Genomic DNA, 20,090 nt, shown 5'->3' with positions numbered 1-20,090 from the left:
CATTTCAGAAATGCAATGAATGAAATATACAAAAAAAATTTCCTGGAAGGCTGCCAATGGAAAATAAGCTAATTAAAACCACAAGCCTTAGACAAGCCAAATGGTTTTTAAGCGTCTAAGAAAACAAACACAAGCAAGACATCTCAAAATATTGGAGGAGAGGACCATGCATGGAGTCTTTGAAAGCCAAATAGAAAAGACCATGAAATCAAAGCTCACCTATTCTCCAGAAGGCTCATGCACACCACCTCTCTCACCCCAGGGTTATTGGCCTTTTCGATGGAGCAGTCCTGCAGATTCCAAGTGGCCACCCTTAGGACACGCTCACCATCTCTCAGTCCGCTAAAACCCTCCACATTTGGCCGGGTTGAAATGATCTGAGTTGGCCCACCAGGAGGAAGGTCCAGGTCCTCACTCTGCAGGCTGAGCGAAGTGGGGCTAGGCCGAGGCTTGGCTGTGAAATCAATACCGCCATTGGCCGTGTGGGTGGACGTGGGCCGTGAACATTCTGCGACAATGCGAGGCCGGACCGCATTTAAGAGCGAGGAGCTGACAGATGTTACTTTCAGCAGGTCATCAACTGTTTCGAATGGTCCACACTCTTTCCGGTAACTCACAATGCCGCGTGCAATCCGGTCACTGATCCCCTGCAGGTTCATCAGCTGGGCCACTGTAGCAGTGTTAACATTGATCCTACTGGCAGAGGAGAGAGTTTCAGAGTAGGGATCCTTCCGCGTGGAGCTGGGTGAGTGCTGAGCCGAGCCAATGCTTTTACTGTTCGTCACGCAGATCTCCAGCTTAACCTGCTCCAGCCTGGCAGCACCGATACCACTCACCAGTGCCAAATCCTCAACTTTTTTAAACCCGCCAATACACTCCCGGTACTCCACAATGTTCTGGGCCACCATCCGGTTAACCCCTGGGAGGGTCATAAGCTCCTCTTCAGTGGCTGTATTGATGTTGAGTCGCTCCTGATTCACCAGGATATTGCTGAAGTTACATGCTGCACTGAACTTGCGATTCTGGCCTATCTCCAATGGATCTTTGGGGATTGAACGGTGGCAGCCTAGGTTTCCTCCCATTGTCAATCAAACATGAGCACCAAAATTCCGAAATAAAAGTCATTCACACTCTCTCTCTCTCTCTGTGCAATTAATGCAGGGCTTTGAGACTCAATGGTCACATTTGTCTGCGTCTACTCGTGATACTACTACAAACAAGAAAATACTTTTGTCCTGTAGTTACCCCAAGCAGCACGATCAGTTCCAAGCTAACCACACAGTGCACATAGGACTCCTCAAGACAGTTAATGCACTCTCTTTCAAATTCCACTTCCTCCACAGCAGCGTGTTTGTTTCTCAATAAGCCGCTTATATCCTTATTGCGTTAGGCTGCTGATCCAGAGATGTAAAGCAGGCACTGTGCCAGCTCTGCTGTCAAATCACTGTGCAGTATTAGCCTCGCTCATAAATGCCCATCATTTCAAGTAGGTGGAGCTCGGTGCCTCTAGTTGACAAATCATAATAGCTCCAGGGCCAGTCACATGGTACCAGATCTGGTTACAGAGTGCAGATTTTCACAACGAAACAACAGGAGCTTTGCTGTTAAGACACAGAGTTTCTGCACCGTTCTATGAATTCCTTAGCCGTTGATGTTTATTAAATCCTCACCCAGTGACAGCCATTCAAACCATGCCTTCCTTCACTTTCCAAGATGAATTGTACTTGCTGTTTTCATTCAAACTTAGCTGGTATGTTGGGAGAGCTGGGCAGCTTCCTGGCCTCTGTAAAAACAGACAGGAGCCAGTTAATGTCCTGCAGCTACAGCATGTGCAGATTCAGACCTAATGAAACTTAATCTCGGCTAAAATGGAACCAAGCACATTGAAGTTACTTTCATGTGAGGAATCACAGACCTGAAACAGCCTGCTTCAAACCTCCCCATTCTCATAACTCTCTCTATATCACAATAACTTTAATTGCAATTAATAAAAGGTTTGAGATCAGATCACTAACAATGAGTATTTTTGCAAATACCTATCATCATGCATTAACTGGTTGAAATGCCACATCACCGATCTTTGATAATCTTACAAATGAGAGAAATGAAGCATTTGCCAAAATTTATAAAGTACAGTTGAAAAATAAAGAACAAACACTCACTTAAAGTTGTAGGTGCATTCCTGAAAACCGTAAATTTAAGTGAAACAACCTAAGTAAATTATGTTTTTATATTATAACCAGTGTTAAACCTGGAGTTCAGGTCAGTCGGATCTACTTCCACAGAAAAAAAGTTAGTGTTATCCTTGGTAAGCTGAAGTAATTTTACACTTTTACATTTTGATTTGGTAAATAATAAACACTGAAACAAAATACATTTTAAAATATATAGTAGTGAGTCTTGTCCTGAAGTGCTGTGTGCAGTTCTGGTCGGCCAGTTATAGGAAGGATATTATTACACTGGAGAGAGTTCAGAAAAGATTTACCAGGATGTTGGTAAGAACGGACGGGTTGAGATATAAAAATAGACTGGAAAGACTGGGACCTTTTTCACTGGAGCGGAGGAGGTACAGCAGTAACCTTATTGAAGCTTATAAAATCATGAGGGGCATAGAGAAAAAAAAAGAATGACAACAGGCTTTTCCCTCAGGTGGAAGAGTTCAAAAGTACGGGGCATATTTTAAGGTGAGAGGAAGAAGATTTAAAAAGGACCTGAGGGGCAAACCGTTTTTTTTACAGAAAGTGGTTGTGTGTGGAATGAACTGCCAGAGAAAGTGGTGGATGCAGGTACAGTTACAAAGTTTGAAAGAAATTTGGATAATTTCATGTATAGGAAAGGTTTGGAGAAATATGGACCAAATGCAGGAAAGTGGGACTAGTTTAGTTTGGGGACACAGTCAGACTGGTTGGAACAAAGGACCTGTTTCCAGGCCGTGTGATTCTATGACTCTGTAACCTTTTACCTTACTGACCATCCAAACTGCAGCCTCTGCTGCTCCAAGGCTCACTCTCTCACCTATCCATCCCGTCCAACCCCCCACATCTTGACTTTGCCACTTGCCATGTCCTGCTCAGAACCGTCACTGTGAGTGAGGCAGCAGCAACAGCTACATGACAACCTGGGGACACAAAATCAGGGATTATTGCAGCTCAGTCCTTCAGCATGCTTTAGACCTGTCACAACCTCACAGCTCTGGCTTTAGATCAGACCAGATCTGGGCCTCTGACCTTCCACAAATGGTCAGTATCAGAGCTCTGGGACTGTGTAAGTGCAGGTCTCTATGGTGCAGAAGCATGGACAGCCTCACTGCTGTCATCTCTCTGGGGTCCCAGCATAGCTAGCGTTCGGGAGAGGGAAGTGGTGAGCAACAAGTCAGAGAGCCGAGGTTTCACTGATGGGTAAAAGGGTCAGTTTGGGGGCTGGGAGAAGCCATACGAAGGGTCAGTGACCAGGGGTAACACAGACTGCTTCAAACAGCATTAACTGGGTCTCACAGCCTGACATCAGACTGCCATGAAATGGCTCAGAACAAAATCATGCAACAGGCTTCGTTAACTGACCAATAGTGGAGGGAGATCCAAGATGGCGGCGACTCAGCAAGTCTGAGTTTACAGTGCTCTTCCCAAAACCTGGGTAAAGTGAGTTACTCACCCCCACCACACTTACCAAACCACCCAAAAAAAGTTTCTAACCTTAATTAGCTGCTTACTATTATATTTAAGCAGTTTAATATTAAGTGGATAATGAGTAAACCAAAGGGATCCCGCAGCTCTCAGAAAACAAAGACCCCTCCCCCACCCTCCTCTCCTCCTCCGGCTGCAGCTGATGTAAAAACAGGCCTTGAACAGATGATTGCCAGGCTGGAAACGACACTCGTCAATTTCATCGCAGAATCCAGACAGAGACGGAACTCATTCGAAGAAAAGCTGCAGAAACACAGCCAGGCTCTCGAGGAATTACAGGGCCGAGTGGAGGGGGCGGAGCTAAAGGCCACGACCTCCGAGGCTGCAGCACAAACAGCTGCAGAACAGGTGCGAGCTCTGGAGCAGAGAGTCCGGGCCTTTGAAATCTACATGGATGACCTGGATAATAGAAATCGGAGAAAGAATATCCGTCTTCTGGGCCTCCCTGAACAAGAAGAGAAGGGACAGTTAGCAGTATTTCTGGAGCGATGGCTGCCCCAGCTTTTAAACCTGGGGGCTGAAACTGACCGGGTAAGGGTGGAGTGGGCCTACCGGGTCGCAGCACGCGGATCTGGCCCAAACCAGCGCCCACGCCCGGTCCTGTTCCGGCTGCAGAGTTATAGGGAGAGGCAGATACTCTTGGATGCCTCCAGAAATCTTGGAAAGGATCCTAAAGCCATGATCCATGAAGGATCCAAGATTATGTTATTTCAGGACTTCTCCCCGGCTTTGGCACGAAGGAGGAAGGTGTTTGATGAGGTGAAGAAATGTCTAAGGAACTTAAATATTCAATACACCTTACGCTACCCAGCGACGTTATGCTTTACCCACGAAGGATCCAAGTATAATTTTAGATCACCAGAAGAGGCTAAGGAACTTTTAGACTCGTTTAAATAAATCGTAAGAGACAATTTATGTTGGCTTGCCTCTTCCACACTCCGTGGGGAGAAGTGGATACTTTACTCTACTTTACTTTTGCTTCTGGGAGCAGGGTTGTCTTCTCTTGCTATTTTATGTTATTATACTTAACTGTAATCTGTTGGAGTTGTAATTTTATAGTTATGTGTGTTTGTACGTGGCATTGATGCTATCAGATATACTCAGGTATGGGTGGGGAGGGGTGGGGGTGGGGCGCTCACTGTTAACTCTAGCTCAGTATTATATCTAAATCCTATTAAGGAGCGCCCGGGTCAAGGGTGGGACACTGTTTGGGAGAGGATATGGTGGACCTTTAGAAAGGAAGTAAGGCCCCCTGAGATCAAGGGGGGGGGGTTCTCCATTCAAACATGTTTTTTTTTGTTCTTATTGTTTGGAAATAGTTTCCTTTTTATTATACTGTTATGAGTGTATTAGAGAACATTTTCTCTTGTTTGAAGGATGTAAGTGACTCAACTATACACTCTGGATAATTGTGGATTAGATTAGTAGTTAACTGAGTTTCATTGTTTTTCTTTCTTCTTTAGTATCATTCCTTTGAATTTTGATGATTATATATTTAAGATCTATTTTTATATTAATGTTTGTGCTTGAAAGTTCTGTTTATTTTTGTAAATCTGTCAAAATATTAAATTTCTAATAAAAATATCTTTAAAAAAAAACTGACCAATAGTGAAAGGATCAATGCAAAACAGGGTAACATTAAATAAAAAGGTACTTAGCATGGGTGCTCAACCAAACAAAACACAAAATAGGATCTTAACTCCTTGATGGACAAACAATTCCCCATAGCTATCACTATCCAGACAACTTTAAGGTGTAACATCATCACTTGCTCCAATGCTTTTTAAAATTATTTCGTTGGGTGGGGGGGGAGATGCCACTGGCACAAGCAGCAAAATTGCCATCGCTACCTTATCCTTAAATAGGTGATGATGAGCTAGCTTCTTGAACATCTTCAGTACATCTGGTGCCTGTATACCCGTACAGCTAGTAAGGACGTTTTGGCAGCTTTGCCATGATAGTGAAGAAATGGCAGTATAATTCCAAGGCATGATGGCATGCAGTTTGGAGGGGAATTTCGAAATCATTGCCTTCCCTTGCATCTGTTGACCTTCTCTTTCTGAACAGTTGAAATTGCACATTTGATTTTCTCTTGTTGGAGAGAGGTACCAGCTGACACTTGAATGGCTTGAAAATTACGTGCCATTTATCAGCTCAAGCCTGACTATTGTCCAGACCTTCCTGCACATTGGCCCTAATTGCTCCTGTATCTGAAGAGCCATTATTGAGACTAAACACTGGATAATAATTAGCAAATATCTCAACTCCTGACATGCTGTGGCAAGGCAGGTTGTTGAGAAAGCAATTGAACATGATTAGGGCTAAACAGTAGCCTGAGGAACACCTGCAAAGTTCTAGGTCTGAAATGAGTGATCTCCACTAACCACAATCATCTGTCTTGTGCTAGGTATGACTTCAATCAGTACAGAACTTTCATTCTGATTCGCACTGACTTCAATTTTACCAGGGCACCTTGATGCAATATTCAGAAGTGCTGCCTTGATGTTAAGGGCAATCACACTCACCTCAGTTCAGAATTACATATTTTATGGTTTGTTGCATATCTCGGATATTATATATATCTCAGACTTATCTCAGAGTAATGCAAAGGTGACACTAGTTAGTTTTTTTAAATCTACAATTGGGCAATTAACATTGCTTTAAAACACCTCATAACATGTCGGATCCAGTACACAAATGGATTCAGCCAGAACCCAGTCTTTTCTCTGAGAAGATTCTCTGTTCGAATTAGCTCTCCCCTTCTACCCAAAGGCTTTAGCAATCCAGCACAGTTGCATTGATTAGAGAACAGACAAATGGAATCAAACAAGATCAATCAAACCATTGAACACTACACTCAGTTCTTGAGCCTTCTTGGACCAAAGCTGCAATAAGGTCAGGCATTGCGAGGCCCAGGAAGAATCCAAACTGTACAACTGTGGGCAGGTTATTTGACATGTCAGTGCTGTTTGAGTGCACTGTTGGTGACACCATCCATCACTTTGTTGATGACTGAGTGGACATCGAAGGGCAATTACTTGCCAGATTGGATTTCATCGATCTTTTGAGGCCAAAGTAAAGCTGGATATTTTCCATAATTCCATAAATTTTGGGTAGATGTTAACATTTTAGCTGTAGGACATGGCTACGCGTACATGTAATTATGGAGCACAATCTTCAGCACTATCGCCCAAATATTGTTGAAGCCCATAGTCTTTGTAATAACCATTCTGCCTTCAGCCATTTCTTGACAGCACTTAGAATGAATTAAACTGTATGAAGTTTGGCATCTGCCACTCTGAGGACTTCAAGACAAAACATTGGATCAAACAGTACTTGTTGAAGATGGGTTGCAAATCCCTCAGCCTTGTCTTTTGGCTCCTTCATCATTAAGAATATGGGTATCTGTGCAATCTTCTCGTTAGCCATTCAATTGTCCAGCACCATTCAGGGCTGCCTAGAGGGTAGGCCTTTAATCCAAACTACTCCTTTTTCCCAGATCCTGGATGTCTACAAGAGAGATCTTAGCGATTCTCCAAAGTTAATGTATTTCTGTCGATCCACAACACACATTTACACAAACAAAAACAGAAATTGCTGAAAAAAAACCTCAGCAGGTCTGGCAACATAATTAACATTTTGGGTCCCTTCTTCAGAACATTGTTACACAATCATGCATAAATAATAAAATTGTTTTCTGCAAAAATGACTCAGCTTTCCTTAGATAACTAGTATGTTTTCAGAAAAGAAGACAGGACCCCAGGGAGTGTGCTACAGTATGCACGGGATTTCCCCTTTCTGTAAGATTTGAAACCCACGGTTAAGAATTGTAAACAATGTTGGCAAGCCTAAGTGAAAATCTATCCACGTACACAAACATACAATGCACGTTTTACAGAATGTTTTAAAAATGACCCACTCCATTGTCAACTTCAGTATGACAAAAATTGGCAAATAAAGATTTGAGTCTAATTATAGCAGGGTAGGTCATTTTTATCCCCAAAATGTATATTTTATTCATAAAATTGTGGAAGCACATAATATAATGTTAAAATTGAATCGTTATGTAAAGTGAAAACCACATCAGTTCTTTGACATTACAGGTTATGTTTACAATGTACTTAAATTTAATGCCAAATATTCTCTGGTGTGTAAAACAGGTGGTTTTAACAGGTTGCAAACCCTTTGAGCACTCTGGCAGAAGGGGCCTTAGAAAGTCGCCTTTTTCCCCATGAGCCTCAGCAGCAGCTGCACCAAGCTGTATGTAATCACCATTGTTATGTTCAGGAGGTCATACCCACAACCATCCATCCAAGGAAATTCAAGCAAATCTCCTGCCAGTTTCTGAGAGGTTCCTATCACTCATTTACATAGTAGTACAGCTCACATTGGTACTTGGCTTTATGCAAATAATGTGCTAGTATGTATCTAACCTGCTTAAACATAATTAACTTTTACATAGCCTCCATTTAACTAACACTCTTATTGTTTTTACACAATTCAAATTTAACCTCCTTTCGAGTGCTGCTTTCTTTTTTAAATTACTGTGTTACCTATTCAGCAACTCCGCCAAATTACACTTATCATCTATTGGTACAATCCTCATCTTCCAGGATGCTCCATCTTGCATCTGATCATTTTCTTCTCATTGATATATTCGGCACAGAATTTTCCCAATCTTTTAAAAATACTAAGATTCACCCCACAGAACCCTTTGCAGCTTTCCTTATTATGCTAAGTGGCCCTTTCAAACTTTTCCTGCAATTCATTGAGAGTGCAACTGATCTGTAACATTACTCCATTTCGCCCACTTTGTTCCCTATTCTTAATACATTCTTCAGTCAGTATCGTCTATAACCTCTACTTAACCACAGCATTTAAAAACTGAAAGCAGTTTCCATTTTTATATTGCACGGTAAACATTTATTGACTAACTTTGCAATTTTCCTTTTTGAAAATATCCCAATAATCTATAATCCAGGGTTCCAAGTTCTCTTTCTACCTTGTTTTCATTGCTGAAGTCAAACATTGAAGTGTCATTATGTTACAATGCCATATGGTACACCTTCATTTTGACCAAAAATTGTTCAATTAGCTTCTTGCAACATCCACATGAACATTAAAAGTCATTATCCTTTTTTTTGTTGTTGTCCCTTTCCGACACTGACCCAACATGCAAAGAAAGACCTGAGTAAACATTCAGTTAAGTGTTCGTGTTCTGTCTAGTGATGACAGGGCAGATTCGACTGAAGTTCTAAAAATCAAAACAAAGTCCTCCAATTTATTTTCTATTTAGTTTTGGAATATTCTTGCAGGTAAGATTGAGATTTATTTCCAACCTCTTGTTGCCTCTATGAACATATCCATCCTGTTTCTTCCGAACTGCTGCAGTCTATGTAGTGAAGGTGTTCCTTTCAGGTGTGTTTTAGGATTCTACAACTTAAATTATATAGTGCCATTACTGTAGAAAATATCCCAAGCAGCTTCACAGAGACACTGACACCCTCCTGATATTATGTATTTCAGAGCAACGGTTGCTAGTTCAGCTTCTGCATTCCAGAATATAATTAGGATCAGTTGTCTGCAATCAGCCACAGTGGGAAAGGCAAAGAGAGGCATTCTCTTCCGATTACTTCCCCATTTTACGAGATGAAAAGGAACATAGTAGTTTTTGCACTTTTTGCTTCAACATCACATTAACATACAGACATATTCTAGCTGAATTCACTGGAGAGGACAAGTGGGATAACATTCTCACACTTGATGAAGATGCTCCATTGGTGAAAAGGAAGCCCACAGATTTGCAGATGAGCCTACTGCGGAGTCGCAAGAGTCAGACAATCCCTATAGTGCAGATAGAAGCCATTTGGCCCATCAAGTTTGCACTGATCCTCTGAAGAGTGACCCATCCAGACCCACATCCTCATAAACTATTCCCATAACCCTGCATTTATCATGTTCACATCTCTGGACGCTATGGAGCAATTTAGAATAGTCAGTCCACCTAACCTGCACATCTTTGGACTGTGGGAGGAAAGACCATGTGGTGCTGGAAAAGCACAGCCAGTCAGGCAGCAACAGAGGAGCTAGAGAGTTGACATGTTGAGTGTAAGCTCTTCATCAGGAATGTAGGGTGGCCCAGGGGGCTGAGAGATAGAGAGGAGGAGGGATGGGGCTGGGGCAGCAGGAAGGTAGCTGGGAATGTGATAGGTAGATGAAGGTGGGATGTGATAGTGATAGTGGGAGTGGACGGTGGAGCGAATAGGTGGGAAAGAAGATGGACAGGTAGCACAGATCAAGAGGGCAGTACCAAGTTGGAGGGTTGGATCTGGGATAAGGTGGGGGAGGGGAGATGAGGAAACTGGTGAAATCGACATTGATTCTGTGTGGTTGGAGGGACAAGGCAGAAGATGAGGCATTCTTCCTCCAGGCATCAGGTAGCTAAAATCTGGCGGAGGAGGCGGCCCAGGACCTACATGTCCTTGGCGGAGTGGGAGGGGAAGTTGAAGTGTTCTGCAGAGACTATTCTCTCCATGACTCCCTTGTTAGGTCCCCACCAACCTGCCCTCCACTCCCCGCGCCTTCCCCTGCACCTGCAAGCAGTGTAAAATCTGTGCCTACACCTCCCCCTCATTTCCATCCAAGGTCCCAAAGAATCTTTCCATATCTGGCAGAGATTTTTCTCCACCTTCACAAACGTCATCCACTGGATCCGTTACTCCGAATGTGGTCTCCTCTACACTGGGGAGACAGGACGCCAACTTGCCGAATGTTTCAGAGAACATCTCTGGGACACACGCTCTGAACAACCCCACTACCCTGTGGCTGAACACTTCAATTCCCCTTTCCAGTACATCAAGGACAGGCAAGTCCTGGGGCTCCTCCACCACCAGATTCTAGCCACCTGACACCCGAAGGAAGAACGCCTCATCTTCTGCCTTGGGACCCTCCAATCACACAGGATCAATGTGGATTTCACCAATTTCCTCATCTCCCCTCCTCCCACCTTATCCCAGATTGAACACTTCATCTTGGCACCGCACTCCTGAACTGTCCTACCGGTCCATCTTCTTTCCCACCTATCTGCTCCACTCTTCGCTCTGACCTATCCCCATCTCCCACCACCTGCATCTACCTATCTCATTCCCAGATCCCTTCCCCTCAGCCCCACCTCCCTCCCATTTATCTCTCAGCCCCCTTGGGCTTGCCCACATTTCTGGTGAAGAGCTTATGCTCGAAACGTCGACTCTCCTGCTCCACAGCTTCTGCATAACCTGCTGTGCTTTTCCAGCACCACACTTTTTGACTCTGCTCTCCAGCATCTGCAGTCCTCACTTTCTCCCTGTGAGAGGAAACCAGAGCACCTGGAAGAAACCCATGCAGACATGGAGACAATGTGTAAGCTCCACAGAGTAGTAGCCCAGGCAGCAATGCTAACCATTGAGTCACTGTGCAGTCAAGTAGTTATCAGATTTGGCAGCATCTGTCAAGAGTTGGCATTTCTGTTGTGACCTTTCATTAGAAGAAGTTACAGATCCGAAACGTTAACACTGTTTTTTCTCTCTACAGCTGCTGTTTTAATATCAGACTTTCAGCATCTGCAATATTTTGCTTTTATGTCTCAAGTATTCATGCTAACTGCTAGAACGTAATAGAAGAGATCATTCTTGTTGGCATGTATGATATTAAAAGTTGCACAGGTCGTTCTCCTATAACGTGTTTCGTCAACACAATGTGGCTGTAATGTGATTGGTGAATTGGTGAACGGATTTTCTACAACATGAACTCCCATTGGCTATTACACGAATCCATCCTGGCACTAGGTGGCGCAGTGGACTAGATTCCGTGTTGGCATCACATGGTCAGTCGGCTCGCACGCTTTTGGCTCAAGAGCTTTGTGAAAGGCACAGTGATGCGCTCAGTAATTTTAGGTCCTTTTTTTTTGCAAATCTCACTGTGTTTTCCATGAATATGGAAGGACCAAGTTGCAAGAATGTTGCAAGAACTTGCAAGAAGCATCCAGGTGAAAGAAATCACGCGTGGTGACTGTAAAAGGAAGGCTATAACACTTGAACACAAGCTAGATGTTATAAAGTGTTTTGAGCATAATTAAGGGGCATGAAATATTGTTCGTGCAACAGGAATAAAGGAGTCTGTGTGACATACCAATAGGGACAATGCGGATAGAATTAAAGCAAGCTGCATTGCTGGAACAAGTCTGAGTGCTAGCAAGTCTGTAAGATCACAAACAAAGGAACTTGAGGAGATGGAGCGACTTCTAAAGTACATGGATAGAAGATCAATCAAAAAAAGCAATCTGGGACCACCTTTCTCACCATAAAACAGAAAACCTCATCAATTTATGAGGACCCAAGGGAAACAAAAGGTGAATATCTGCAGATGTGCCTGTCTTTAGTGCTAGTAGTGACTGGTTTGCTGAACCACTTTTCATAATACAAAGCTGCCCGGGCAGATGAGGAACATGCGCTGTCTTTTCCTCCCATTGTGAAAAAATTGATTGAGGAAGGCGGCTACACCTCAAATCAAATCTTCAATTTGGACGGGACAGGCATATAATGGAAGTAAATGCATCCAGAACCTACATTTCTAAAAATGAAGCACACGCTCCACGTTTTAAAGTCGCAATGGATCATATGACTGTGTCGTTGGGTGCCAATGCTAGTGGAGACTTAAAGTTTAAATCTGTATTGGTATACCACCCTACCAACCCACAGGCCTTGAAAGGTTCAAGTCTAGGTCTACTCTAGATGTTTACTTCAGGTCAAGCAAAAGAGGTTGGATGACAGGGCAATTTTTTTCTGACCTTATTATTGATGTTTTTGAGGACGTTTTTATAAATTATTGCAGGAGAAAAGATTTGGATTTCATGATTCTCCTCATTGTGGACAATGCCTCAAGTCATCCTCCCACCATTGGTGAGCTTTCTGAAAACATCAAAGTGCTACTTCTACCTCTGAACACAAACCCTCTCGTTCAACCCATGGACTTTGGGACAATAAGCAGCTTTTAAAAATTAATTAAGGTGTACATTCAGAAAGCTGACCGTACGGAGGGGGATAATGAGGACAGTGCTCATCAATTTTGGAAGAGCTTTAACATTAAGAATGTTATTGACATCATTGTGGAGGCCTGTGGTGATGTCAGGAAGGACTGTTTGCATAGAGTTTGGCTGAAGCTGCTCCCAGATTTTCTTCATGATTTTAAAAGCAGTGAACCATCAGAGGAGCTTCCAGCGATCAGACAACGTTGTGTTGCTCCTGCAAAGCAAGTTAGATTTGAAGAAATAGAGATTGAAGATATTGAGGAGATGCTTGAGTCCCATTGTAAAAACCTCTCCACAGCTGATCTACAACAACTTGCTGCTGTGAGGGAAATTGAAGCTGGAGATGAAGATGAAGAACTCCAGGATGCAGCCCCATGAGGACTCTCCACTTCTCTTTTGTCTTCGATCCTGAGGGAAGTTGAGAAACAGTTGCAGCTGTTAGAAGGCAATGACTACAATGCAGAACACAGCAGGATAGCAGTTCATGGCATTAAGTTGTATCTGGGACCCAATGAACAGCTTCTTCATGAAAGAAGAAAGATGCCCTTTTTAATCCAACTCCCAAGAAACAATCTGAGGACAATGAGCCACAGCCACCCACTTCTGGTCTAAATATTTTCTATTGTCATAACCCTGCACCCAGAACTGCACCTGAGAGTAATGATGATGACCCTCAGCCCCTGTCTTAGTACTGTAACTGAGCAAACTCAGAAATCCCTTAAAGTGTTATATTTTAATGAAATAATATGATAAATTTATGGCTTTAACATTTACTTAGACTGAGCTATCATTTGTCTTAGACTAACTACTATTTTTGTTTCAATTTTTACTGATATTTTTGGTGGTTCGTCCCAATCTTGTTTTTCCCATAGGCCCTGTTATTTCTATTGTGCAATTTTCTATAACACGAGGTGTTATAGCAAAACAGATTGTATGCATTCCAACCAAGTCTAATGCTTAACAATGAACCATTAGCTAACATCTCAGATGCCTTCAAAGTACTACATTTATACACTGCTGTAAACATTCAGAGCTAACAGTAACAATCCAATGTTATTGATTCCGGAATGTTAGTCACTATCTCAAGTTCCACTTTCTGGAGTACAGTCATGGTTAGTTTGCTACAAAAAGCCAGGAATGCAAACAGAAGTGGGGGAAAAAATAGTGAACAAACAGTATCACTGCTCAATAAAGGATGTTCCTTGATCATTAAACATAATATCTTGCCAACAATAATAAGCCACCCAGAAGGCTAACCAGTTTAAAGCTTCACAAACCATTGCCTTAATTTTTTTTTAAGAGATATTTCTCAATCACAAAACTCTTAATTAGAATACAAACTGTATACTTTTCTTCTGAAAGGCATTTTGAGAATTGCTAAAGATATCTTCTTAATCAACTTGATCTCATTCTCACAGATACATTTACCCATGAAAGCATTGATAAAAGTAGCCACCACACAGTCCTTGTATGGACTGTCCTCTCCACACTTCACTTCAGCTCTGATGAAGAGTCATCGAGACTCAAAACATTAGCTTGATCTCTCTCCATGGATGCTGTCTGACCCAGTGATTTTCAGCATTTTTTGTTTTCAGTACAGAAAACAGCATCTACAGTAATTTGCTCCTACTCTTGTGTAGACTAAATCCTGTCTTCACATTGAGAATAACCTTACACATGTTGCTTGGCTCTACTACTGTGTTGAAGTGAATAGGTTTCGATGAGAACTAGCAACTCAAGACTGGACATCTAAGAAGCACTGTGGACCATCAGCAGCAGCAGAATTACATTCAACTGCATTCTGTAACCTCATCCCCCACTTTACCATTACAATGAAGCGAGGAGGTCAACCTTGGATCAATGAAATATGCAGGAGGGCTTACAAGAACAGCACTAGATGGACACAAAAATGAGGTGTCAACCTGGGTGAAGTTTTAACAGAAGACTACTTGCATACCTAAATAGAAGCTAAGTAATCTTACATGCAGCAGATCAAGTCAACACTCCATTTTGCCACATCCAGTTGTGAATGAGGAACAAACAGGAAGAGCAGGCTTCACATATATTGTCGTCCTCAGTGAGGAGATTGTAGCACATCAGCACAAGAGACAAGGGTGAAACATTTGCAACAAGGAAGAAGTTCCAAGTGGATGATCCATCATGTCCTCCTCCTCTTCAGCATCACAGATGCCAGTCTCTAGCCAATTCCATTTATTCCACACAATATCAAGAAATGATGGAAAGCATTGGATACTTCAAATGCTATAGGCCCTGACAACTTTCAACAACAACAATAACAAGAATTGTATTCCAGAATTAGCCAGGTGTACTAACAAAACTATTTCAGTACCATAGCAATACTGACATCTACCTGGCAATGTCAAAACTTGACCAGATTTGTCTCTGCCATAAAAAAAGTAAGACAAATCCAAACTGTTTAATCACTGCTCTATTGGTCTACTCTTGATTACTGGCAAAGTAAGGTGGTTGAAGGTGCAGTCAAGTAGTACTTGTATATCAATAAACAGCTTACTGTTCTTCAATGTAGGTTCCACCAGAGCCACTCAATGCCTGACCACATTTAACCTCGATTTAACATGAACAGAAGAACTCATGAGTTGGAAGCCTTTGACATCAAGTCAGAACGTCATTAATTGTAGCACCATGGAATCCCACCAAAACTGGAGTCAGGAATCAAAAGGGAAAAACCTCCACAGGTTGAAGTCATATCTAGCATTACAGGAAAACGTCAGTGATTGTTGGAGATTAATTGTCTCTGTATCTGGTCATCATTGCAGGAATCCTGGGCCCAACTAATAATGTTTCCACTAGTGGTGAAATCTTGAAGTGGAGACACAGTTACAGAATAAAGAGACGCTCATTTAAAACTGAAAGGCAAGGCAATGTTTTTGCCTACAGTATACTGAATGTCTAGAATTCTCAACTCTCATGAGCTGTGATGACTAGATCAGTGAATGTATTTAAAGATAGAAAAGGATAGTTTTTTTAAAAATTTCAGGGAATTGAAGGGTATGATATACTGGCACCAGTAGGTCTTGAGGCTTTCTGCAGATCAGCCACGATTTTATTGAAAGTTGGACAGGCTTGAGGGACTGAAAGACCTACTCCTGTTCCTACTTCTTATCTTCAAGCATTTTCAGAGGTTTCATCAATGATCTTCCCTCCATCAAAAACTCAGAATTATGGATTTTTGCTGGTGATTGCACCATGCTCAGCACCATTTGTACCTCCTCAGATGCTGAAGTAGGTCATGTCTTTATGCTGGACCATACTAGCTTGGATTGATGGGTAACTAGTGACATCTCCAACAAAAAAAAATCAAGCTATCTCCCCTCGATGTCAACATTATAATCTTTGTAAAAGCTTCTTTAGGTATAAAGAAAGGAAAAGATCCATAACGACAAACGTGGATACAGTTTGAGGATGCAACTAACAGAATAGATCAATGGGAACTAGTAGATGTTGTATATCTGGCTTTCCATAGGATCCCACGCTGGAGGTTAGTAAGCAAAGTTTGTTGATATATGATTGGGGGTGCGAACTGGCTGACAGAAAAAGAGATTCGGAATAAATGGGTCATTCTGTGATTGGCAGGCTGTGCCTCATGGGGTACCATAAGGATCAATGCTTGGGCCACAGTTATTCACAATCTATATAAATGATTTGCATATGGGGCCTAAATATAATGACTTCAAGTTTGTTGATGACACAAAACAAGAGGGTAATGTACGTTGCGAGGAATATTCAAAGAAGCTTCAGGGGATTTAGACAGGTGAAGTGTGTAGGCAAGAACATGGCAGATGAAGTATAATGCTGAAAAATGTAAACTTTTCCAAATTGGAAGTATCTCATAAATGGTAAGAGGTTGGGAAATATTAGTATCTAAAGGGACTAAGGTGTCCATGTTCAGAAGTCACTGAAAACTAATATGCAAGTGCAGCAAGCAATGAGGAAAGTGAATGCTTTGTTGATCTTCATTACAAGAATATCTGAGTATAGGAGTAAAGAAATCTCTATGTAATGGTACAGAGCCTTGGTAAGACTATACTTGGAGAACTTTACAGTTTTCATCTCTTTACATAATGAAAGTTTACTAGACCAAGTCCTGGGAAAGGGGCATTAACCAATGAGGAGAATGCAAGATGGCTGGGTTTATATTCTAAAGAATTTAGAAGAATGATGAGTCATTTTCTGCTGTCATCTTATTGAAGAATATAAATTCTTACTGGCTTGACAGAGTAGATGCAGAAAAGATATGGCTTTAGAACAAGGGATTCAGAAAACCAGGGAGGTAATTTACAATGAGATGGGAGAAGTTTTTTTTTCCACTCTCAGTATGGGTAACTCTTTACAATTCCTAACCCCAGAGGGCTGTGGAGGCTAGTCAACAAGTATGCTCAAGAAGTATATTTGCTAGATATTACGGAAACTAAATCATATGGAGAGAGATCAGTGTGATCTAATGGAACAACAGAGCAGGCTTGAGGTGCCAAATGCTCTACTCCTGCTATGAATCTCCCAATAGCAACATGCTGAGGGTTACCAATGACTGGAAACATTACTACATAGAAGGGCCTTAGAAATGCCATTTATGTAAGAGAAGATATATGACTGGTAATACAATGACAAATAACTCATTCCTCATTTCCACATCCTGTCTCACCATCGAAAAGGCACAGATCAGAAGAATGATGGAGTATTGTGATGTTTGGATATCTAGCAGCACTCAGGAAACTCAATGGCATTCAGTACAAAAAAGCTCACTTGATTGGTACCCCTTTCACCACTTTCTTCATTTTCTCTCTCCTCCACTGATGCAAAGTGGCACCAGTGTGTACCATCTAGAAAATGCAGTGCAGCAACTCACTAAGGCTCCTCTGACAACAGCTACCAAAATCACAATCACTACCACATAGAAGGGCCAGTGCAGAAGAAGCATGGCAATTCCAGAACGTGCAAGCCCTCTCCAAGCCACTCATTGTCCTGACTATTATAGCATCATTTCTTCAGTGTTTCTGGGTCAACATCCTGGAACTCCCTTGCTAATATCGCTGCTTGTCCTCTACACCAAGAACTGTAGAGGTTTGAGAAAGCAGCTCATCATCACCTTCTCAAAAAAGGTAAGTAGGGTGGACAATAAATACTAGCAATACACATAGGCCATGGAAAGAATAAAAATTAATAAGACAGTGGAAGCAATAAGCCTTTCTTAACTGGAGACTGGTGGTGATGAACCCAGACAGACTGAAAGTAAAGAAAGAGAATTTAAGGAAGACGTGTGAAGGAAGGGCAACTGCAATGATGAATATTCATGCTGACAAACCAACAGACATTGCAGCAGAGAGTGGAGGGGTGTGAGTTTATATCCTGTTCTTGCATCCTGCCAAGTTTAAAATAGTAACTGCATTGCTATAGTGATAACCATAACAGAAAATATTACTCTACGCAGAGTGGTGTACCTTTCTCCGCCAACCTATGACGCCCCCGAATGGGGCATAAAACAGCTGCCTATCCTGATGCCCTACTCTACCTCCAGTCATCATCCAGGCTCACAATTGTAGGCTGATGGCCACCTAAGGATACTGGTGGGAATGTGCACTTTGAAGAAACTTTTGACTACAATGTGAATCATCATCACACTTCCTTTCATCTGTCCTGGCTAATTGTAAACAACTCTAACAATAAATTCAAGCAGAAGAACAAGGAACCGTAGAAACAATCACAAGAGCTCACCTGATTTGGGCAACACTTTGTTTTGTACAAAACACTGATGGTCGTGCCAAATCTTAGTGTTTGAACTGCAACGCAAATTTAGCAAATGCAAACCATGGATGCACGTGATGGAATAATTTGCAGCTCCTTCATGTTTGTGAATACAATTAATTCTAATGTGCAGAAACAAAAATGAAGAACATAATGGTATTGTAGTAAAGACACTGTTTAGTAATTGAGAAGCTATAATTCTCCAGACATGGGTTCAAATTTAAAATTCATTAACAAAAATATGCAACATAAACCTAGTCTCAGAAAAGGTGACCATGAAATTCTCATCTATTCTAAAAATCCATCTGGTTCACTAATGCACTTTACAGTTTAAGAAAATCTGCTATTCCTCCCCTATCTGGCTTATTTGTGACTCTAAACCCACTGCAATATTGATGACTTTTAACTGCTGTTTGAAATGGCCAAGCAAGCCATTCAGTTCAGGCGCTGTTAATAAACACTGACCTTGTCAGTGTCACCCAGACTCCATGAAAGAATACATTTAAAATGAAACAAATGCAAGGTATCTGAAGTAAAACCAGAAAATGCTGTAAATCAAAGGGTCAGACAGATTCTGTGGGAAACAGAATTAGCATTTCAGTTCATGTCCTTTTATCAGGACTGGAAGGAGGTGGTATCTATTGCATTTACAACTGAGAATCTGATCACATTTCAACTTGATATTCAGGTTTCTTCTGGGGGTGGGATCAGGGAGAAGGGGAGAAATATCCATGCAGATTAAAAGTGGCAAAAGTACACTGATAATCTAAACTACTAAACTAAAGGCCTGAAGTTGTGGGTTAGTCTTGCAACTGGCATCAGCACTGTTGATATCTTCAGCATCAAGTGAAAATCTTATCAGACTACTTCTGCAACTTCCCCCACCCTTCATTGGTCAGATCTCTGCACTTCTCCAAATCTGGTCTCTTGCATGTTGCCATACTCCATCACCTACTGTTAACACCTAAGCTTTCAGCTATCTAGGCCTTGACAGCTAGTAATCCCTCAGCTAAGATACTCCTTTGAGACACTGCTTGTAACTGCTCTCTTTGATCAAGATTTTGGCATCCAACTTTACAATGCCATTTTAGCATAATCTTAAAAGGGACTACATAAATTACATTAAATCTACCACACTGAATCAGGCCATTCTAATTAAATGATCAACATTAGTGGATGTGCTCACATAGTCTCGTCATTTAGTCTTATCAGTATTCCTTCTATTCCATTCTTCTTATTTTTTCAACCTTCCAACTCTCTCAGAATATTGACTATAAGACACATCACTCTCATCTTCCAGATGAGCACATTTCACTGGATAACAGGTTTGGTTGAGTCACACAAAAATTATTTGACTTGCTTCTCCATATTGCAGCAGCCACCAGTCTCCCTAGCCCAGTCTGTTGTTAGACTGGTCTCCATGCACTTGGATTGATGACATTTGTTTGGTTTTTGGCTCATCTTATCTCAGATAACTTATGAGGAGGTGCTTTCCCTTCATGCAATAAGAATTCTGTGCCCTCAAGACTTGCTCAGAGGGTTTCCACCTGGACTAATCA

At 41.8% G+C, this 20,090-nt stretch overlaps 1 protein-coding gene across 6 annotated transcripts in view; it reads right to left on the bottom strand.

Moving 5' to 3' along the window:
• The window catches only part of eepd1 (endonuclease/exonuclease/phosphatase family domain containing 1), a 151,693-nt gene that overhangs the window by 97,396 nt on the left and 34,207 nt on the right, over positions 1-20,090 (bottom strand). For 5 of the 6 annotated variants that reach the window (XM_060849847.1, XM_060849848.1, XM_060849853.1 and 2 more), the window contains one exon: positions 220-1,783. In XM_060849847.1, coding sequence (XP_060705830.1) covers positions 220-1,082 — 863 coding nt within the window. In that variant the 5' untranslated portion in view covers positions 1,083-1,783. Of the gene's footprint in view, positions 1-219; positions 1,784-18,501; positions 18,549-20,090 lie in introns of those variants that run through there. The other variant, XM_060849849.1, reaches the window with a different exon arrangement.

The sequence above is a fragment of the Hemiscyllium ocellatum genome, chromosome 34 (genome assembly GCF_020745735.1).
Source record: "Hemiscyllium ocellatum isolate sHemOce1 chromosome 34, sHemOce1.pat.X.cur, whole genome shotgun sequence".
Classification (NCBI taxonomy): Eukaryota; Metazoa; Chordata; class Chondrichthyes; order Orectolobiformes; family Hemiscylliidae; genus Hemiscyllium; species Hemiscyllium ocellatum.
Note: the sequence above shows the minus strand (reverse complement) of the source record. Positions and strands in the feature narration are given on the sequence as shown.